General features: G+C 42.8%; 1 protein-coding gene across 1 annotated transcript; it reads left to right on the top strand.

The window, feature by feature from the left end:
* Window positions 1-2,950: 2,950 nt before the first annotated feature.
* On the top strand, window positions 2,951-5,989 carry FAM118A (family with sequence similarity 118, member A; the record flags this gene model as incomplete). The annotated part of the gene is given in 8 exon segments (XM_010158214.1): window positions 2,951-3,028; window positions 3,031-3,139; window positions 3,141-3,198; window positions 4,431-4,512; window positions 4,515-4,660; window positions 4,844-4,972; window positions 5,703-5,912; window positions 5,914-5,989. Coding segments are annotated over 8 exon segments (888 nt in total), but the record flags the coding sequence as incomplete, so codon positions are not given.
* Between the last annotated feature and the right edge of the window lie 753 nt (window positions 5,990-6,742).

Raw genomic sequence — 6,742 nt, 5'->3', positions numbered from 1 at the left:
CACTCAAAAGAAAGACCCCTCGATGCCCTTGACCTAAGGACTTTGGCTCACAGGACCATTTTCACATGCTTCAAGGCCCCTTCACAATGTGTCCTGGAGGACTGGGGCAAGAAATCGTCCCCAGGGAACAGCTTAACAACAGCACCTGGTCAGGAACCTTAGCTTAAATACTCGTCGTGCGCCCTGTCACACGTGATGTACCCACAGGGGCTGTTCAGCTCCAGCTGAAATCAGTCATGCTCTTCTTTCTTTGGACAACCTGTTCTCCTTTCCCCCTACCCATTATTCCAGCCAGGTTAATGTTAACATAGAAAACAAAAGGGCCAACCTAAAGAACAAAGGGATTTTCCAGAGGATGGAGTTCATAGTGGTATCAGCAGTGTCCTGTGGCGAGATGCTTATGTTAGTAATTCTGGCAAGTAACTCATGTAATTACTAAAGCATTCTTGGGGATTCTTTCCCAAATACTTCACTGGAGGGAGTTATAAAAGAATACAATCTTTTTCGGAATAAATACGTCACACATCCGTCATGTGTTGCTTTTGCACTGTGAACTCGTAACTTTTCCGTATATGAAGGAGTCTTGTTTGCTAGATTGTGAAGTGTTTTGCTCCAGCTAGGTTATTGTTCTGAATTTTGAATGTGCTAATATTCTTGGTATGAGCGTTCATGGGATGAGTGTGTAGCATCTTTGTTAGGCTACTGTGAGTGAAGGAAGTGAGCGTGGAGAAAACAAGTATTACATTACAACAGGAGAAGGTTTTTCCACTTGAAAAGACATCCTAGGTGTGTTTGCAGAAGACATCTGTGTGTTCTCCTCAAGAATGCTGGTGCCCCTCTATCATAGGGTGGGGTTCTTTTCGTTTTGTTCTTTTGGGTTTTTTTCTGTTGAGTGATATCCAAACTAGGCCTCTTGCTTCCAAGTTAGCTGTCAGTGTGCGACCCCGAGAGCTGGCCAGTAGCCCTGTGAGCCATATGGTCTGGCAGAATGCTTCTCTGATGAATTAGGGTCTGCAGTCTGCAATCTCCGCGACCACAAACTAAGATCTGTTTCAAAGCCAAACAAAAAATATATCCCTATGAAAACAAACCCAAGAATTAAGGACATGAAACCTGGGGATTTCTAAGTGACCATATTGTAGCCAAACTCTCTTACCAAGATGCAGCTTCTTACACTTTAGACGTAAGACAAGATAGAAGATAGATATGTTTTTATTGCAGATACTTGCTGAGGAAGCCTTTCCTGTTGTGTGGTCTGGTAAAGGAGCCCTAGCAGAGGGCATCTCATGATCACCATGTGCTGCTGAAGTCCGGTTGCCACAAACTTGGTTGACTCAACTGATGATTTGGAAAAAAAGCAATTTACTCAAAATGAATGAACATTTTAGTGGGTATGATAAATTTTGTAATTTAGACAGAAGTGTTTTTCTGCTGCATGAATAACTGTATCTCTGTTATCTTCAGAATGTCAGTTGGCTGAGCTGAAACGGAGTGGTGGGAGGTTTACACGCTCTCACGTCGCCAGCTTTGTTTCTGTCAGTGCGTTGCTTAACTGGGATGTGACACAGAGGCCTGGTTGTAGAATACTTGACAAGAATAAATAGAAAATGCTCACAGTAATACATCTGGGTTTAATTTTAGCCTTTTTTTAAGGTAGAAGCATTACGAATTATTTTACTTCTTGTTTTACTTAGGGCTTAGAGGTGGATTCATTGGAACAATCGACAATTAGAAGTGAGCAGAAATCCGGGTAACTTGTGTTGCAGAGATTATACAAAACTGTCTCTTCATGAAAATCTGAAAACAAAGTGGAAATATATTACTGGAAATGGGATACGAGAACAAGGTGATGCTTGAAATGGCCCCAGAGACTAGTTTCTCCACTGACTGCTTCATACTCCGTTAAGCTGTTCATGAGAAATAAATAATACCCCTGCTGAGAGGGATGAGTCTGTGCTGAATACAGCAGGAGGGCATGGGGATTCTCCGCAATATATTTGTTGTAGGCATCAGCCAGCAACCTTAGCTACATTTTGGATGAACTGCTTTGCCTGAGGCCGCTTCCAGCTAAACATTCTAGTTTTAGCCAGATAGTTTTTCAGGTGATTGTGAAATAAGACATGTTAAACATCCATATTTCCATATTAACAGGAATTAAAAATCGGTACAGGTAGTTTTGAAAGTCAAGGGAATTCTAAGGTTCTGAATGACTGAAATCCTTGTTTGTGTACAGTGATTTATTTCACTGCATGGCTGAAATGCATTTCCACTTCTTGGCAAAGTAATCATGAAAGCCAGACTCTCTCGGCAGTTCCTTGTGCTGGTGCCGCAGCGAATGTTGCTGCAGAACCCAATACGCCCTTGGGAGTGATCTGTGATTAGTAACGTCTGAGCAGTGGGCTAGAGGGACCCTTGCGCTGAGCAAGCCTGACTGCTCCTCTGTTCATGCGTCCTGCGATGAGAATAAAAGATACCACTTTTACCATGAAGAAGCAGAAGTTGTTTCTGTGGAATATTGTGACTTGCCCCTTTGAAATCATTCTGCTCACTTGCTATCAGACAGGTGTTAAGTCAATCACTGAACAGTCCTTTGACTGCTTTATTCCAATTTTCATTCAAAATGGTGTTTGGCTAGCCCAGTGGACTGAAAATTGGTAATTGCCAGTTGGGATCTCAAAGACATTAGTAAACCAAAGCCATTGCCGTTTTTTGACTTAAATGCACATTCACTTGTCTAAAATGACAAAGTACCTGGTTGGTTTGGGGCAGGCTGTGAACTGCTGCCAATACCTTTCCTCTGCACAGAAACGGGGAACTTGGTGCCGTTTGCTTGGCTGGTATTTTTCGCAAGCATTAACAGTTCTTACGTACTTGTGGAGTTGGTTGAGATCTTCCAGCATGTCCACAACTGCACGGTAAAAAAATGAAGATATTTGTTTTCTGTGTTAAGGAAAATTCTTAAAAAGTCTGATAAGAAAGCAGCCTCGGGACCTCCCTCTTGTGACTGGGACTGGGATAAGTGCTGCCGTAGCGGAATCCCAGCGCTGTGCTCCTGGAGAAGCTGCACTGAGACTGCAGTTGAAGCAGCTGAAGAGCTGGAGGTGCTTCCTCCCAGACATGTCGCTGTGTTTCGGAAGAGGAATCAAAGACAGACACCTGCTTGTGGCTGCACATGAGCTCCTCAGGAACATGTCGTGAGTGAGTGTGTTCATTACTTCTGTTGATTTCTGAAATTACTATATACTTTTGTATACACAAGTTCTTTGCAGCTTTCTAAAACCTGAAATTTGGCTGGGCATTGTACAGCACACTCTGGGCTTTGGAGAGGCTAAAAATCCCTGCGCTTTAGTGTAAGATTCCGTCATAATGCAGACAAACGTCCTGGCTATTAAATATTCCCCACAACGTTCCTTGGAACTGAAAGAGGAATTTATAGCTCTGCTGGCTAAAACTGGAGGTAACCCAAAAACACAGGTAGACTGTGACCCTGCTGAGAGCCTTAGATCACGCAGGCTTACTCACAGCTGCAGCTCGTGCTTCACTGAGGACAGTCCCTGCACGCCCAGTTTTTCAGCCTTCATCTTGGTTGCCAGAGACTTCCCGACGGTGTTAAATCGGGTTGCCAAGTCTTCTGGCTGAAATAATTAGGGTGACATAACACGCTGCTAAGTTGGAGGATGTGTTGAGTGTTTTGCAGCGCGTGGTGAGCTTCTTTACAAGCAAAGTGTAACAATAATCTCTCTTTTGGGAGGAGTCTGCATGTATGGCTAAGCTTTGCAGCAGATTTAAGGATTATTAAATTTTTTTCTCAACCAGGAAGGAAAAAACTGAATCAAACAAACAACACACTCCCCCTCCCCCTTCTAATAGTATATCCCAGACTCTGAATGCAGGGAATGTTAATTTTAGTACACCAACTGATCTTCAAGCACGCTGAGAGGGGAGGTTTCAACGTAGTTCGGGCACTATCTCTATTGGGCTTAGAAGCAGACGTGTGTTCTGCATGCAGTACAGTTTATTGAACAGGGAGTCTGTATGCTTTATAGAACAGTTACACATTCCTGTCAGTCTCAGCGGACACTCGGGGCAAAAGCAGCGTTTGCTTTCAGGACAGTGTGCCTTCATGTTTGCTTGTACGTGACGAGTGAGGATTTAACTGTAGCAAACCAGTTTTGGTTTATTTTACCTGCGTTACAAGCTTCCTTGAGAAACGAGACTGCCCTTGAGCTACGTGAAGTGTGAGCAAGGGCAGCTGAGTGATGTGAAATTGGTTTTGCTGGTTTTGTCCCTTCAGACCTTTATGCTGGGTACAGTATGTAAGCTGTTCTTGTACAGAAACGCGTGGGCTTTAAGCAGACAGATGATGTGGGTTTTCTGTCGGAGGCAGTTACAATGGTCCTTGCAAAGTGTTCATCTGCCTGTTTTCTCAGCATCCTGGGGACACAAAGCCCAACTTCCTCCAGGATTGCTTGATGGAGGTGTTTGATAATTCAGAACAACACATTCAGAATCCTGTGTCCTGCAGTCAGTCCTGAGACTCAGGGGGAGAGGTACAGTGGTTCTGACTACAAACTATGATCATTTACATGGAATATTTGGTCAGCAACAGGGTGAACCTATGGAATCTTAGACCTGAAAGATAAAAGGCATGATGAGAGCAGTAAAACTTTTAGGCTTGTTATAAGAGAAGGCAGCTCGTAAGCTTCACTGAAAGAGGTCTTCCTGTTTAAAGACTGCCAAGGCTAACACCTCCTGACTGGTAAAGCACGTCAGTAGGCTAACAGCAGATGCACAGACGTTTGTTTTCCAAAACAAAAACCGTAACTTGCCTGATTTGCTTTAGGTTCTTCAATGGGCAAGAGGTCATCTAAAATGTGGAGTTCTCCACATCCACGGCTTATATACAGATCCTTGTGGAATGGTGTTAGATCCCTCGGGATATAAAGTTATTACTCAAGATCCTGGAGTCATGGTTTGTGTGATCTTTAAAATTTTTACTATATTTTGCCAAGGTATTTTACTGTACTCACTGCATACAGGTTACCTTAGGCTAGGGTTTTGTCAGATCACACAAATGAAACAATTGGGACCCAGGAAAGGGGCAGTGTTACTCAGCCAGCCAGCTGCGTTGCTAGGGTGATGCATCCTCTTCTGTTAACACTTCTTTGTAAAATCACAATAAAACCCTCAGCTGTTTGTCATATGTTGAGAGATTTTTGTATTTATCTCATGAAAGAACATTGGCCCCAGAATATTAGACACCAGCACAAGGATTCATCAGCTGGGGTTCATTTTTAAGGGGCTTCAGCTGTTACCAGCTTTGGACCCTGTATTTAATGTCGTATCTTTGGTATTTTGGGAAGTCAAACATTTGGGCAAGAATATTAATTTTCTTTATTTACAGATTGACCTAATGGGAGCCTAATATTCTGTCATCATCATTCTTTCAATTTAAAGTTCCCTTACTGGAAATATTTACATGTGTACTTAATTTTGTGTGGTGACTTTGATTTTGAATGTAATATTTTTTGTAGAGACAGTGTTTATGAAATGTCAGTTTGCTTCGATCCCAAAACATGTGGTTAATACAGTTCAGCAGCTATGTCTGCTCTCCTGTTCTTTTGAAGTTTGATGTATTTTAAACGTTCTTACCTTGGCCTTTGAAGTAAACGTAGGTCTTATGTCTTTGTATTTCTTAATAGGATGTTCTTCAAAATTTGTATCAAACCAAGTCTTTTCTGGTTTTGGGCTGTGGAGAGACTCGCTGTGATCAGATATTCCAAGCTCTTTTTCTTTATACTGTAAAGAATAGAGTGCATTTAGAACAGTATATGTTGGTGCTTAAAGAAAATGAAGACCACTTTTTTAAGCACCAGGCAGATATGCTACTGCACGGAATAAAAGTAGTGTCTTAACGGGGACTGCTTCCAACAATTCCCAGAGTGTGTACAAGATCTCACTGCTCAAATCCGCAAGCAGAGCAGCCCAGGTAATGCAACCTTGTACATAACAAAACGTTGGGTGGGTACGTAGTGGGATGCTGTGCCTGAATGCTCAACAGTTGCTCTGAGGTGTTGACCTCGCACATAGGTAACGGCAGGCCTGGGCAGCACCTCTGCTCATGAGTGGCAGGCTGGGCGGGCACACGTGGCACAATTGTAACCACATCTTTTTCTGTAAGGTCTGCGGATTCTTGCCCGTTTCATCTTTAATTCCGAACTTAACCAAATGCTAGCCAAAAGACAAGGCATTTACTTCGTGTACGTTTTTTTTGGTCTGGACTCAGGTATCAGGTATTACGTTACATGGAATGCGACATGTCAGGAAAAGAGGCTAAAAGAATTGAAGGAATTAACTGGTTGGATAAGGTGGGGAAGCACAATATCTGACTAAGCATAGAGCGGGAAATTCAATCAGTACAGCCAATAGTGTTTGGCTTAACGCAGTTAGGGCAAATGGGGAGAAAACCCCAAGTGTGAGGATAATGTTTTGTGACAATGAACAGAAGAGGCTGTGGATTAATGCTCCATTTGTGACAGTGAATGGCATTTTGTAGAGGTTGTGTAATGCTAAAATGGGAAATAACTTGATACCTTTGTTGAAGGTAACAGTCCTGCATTGACAGTGAGCTAAATTTTACTGACTAGGTCCATTCACCTGCTCCCCTCCCCGCCCCCATCCATCCTGTTGTCTCTCAACTCTGAAAATTCTTCAGCTGTAACAATGAAGCCACTTAAAGCAA

This window comes from Eurypyga helias, unplaced genomic scaffold, assembly GCF_000690775.1.
Source record: "Eurypyga helias isolate BGI_N326 unplaced genomic scaffold, ASM69077v1 scaffold759, whole genome shotgun sequence".
In the NCBI taxonomy this organism is placed as follows: domain Eukaryota; kingdom Metazoa; phylum Chordata; class Aves; order Eurypygiformes; family Eurypygidae; genus Eurypyga; species Eurypyga helias.
This window is presented reverse-complemented; position numbering and strand designations above follow the sequence as displayed.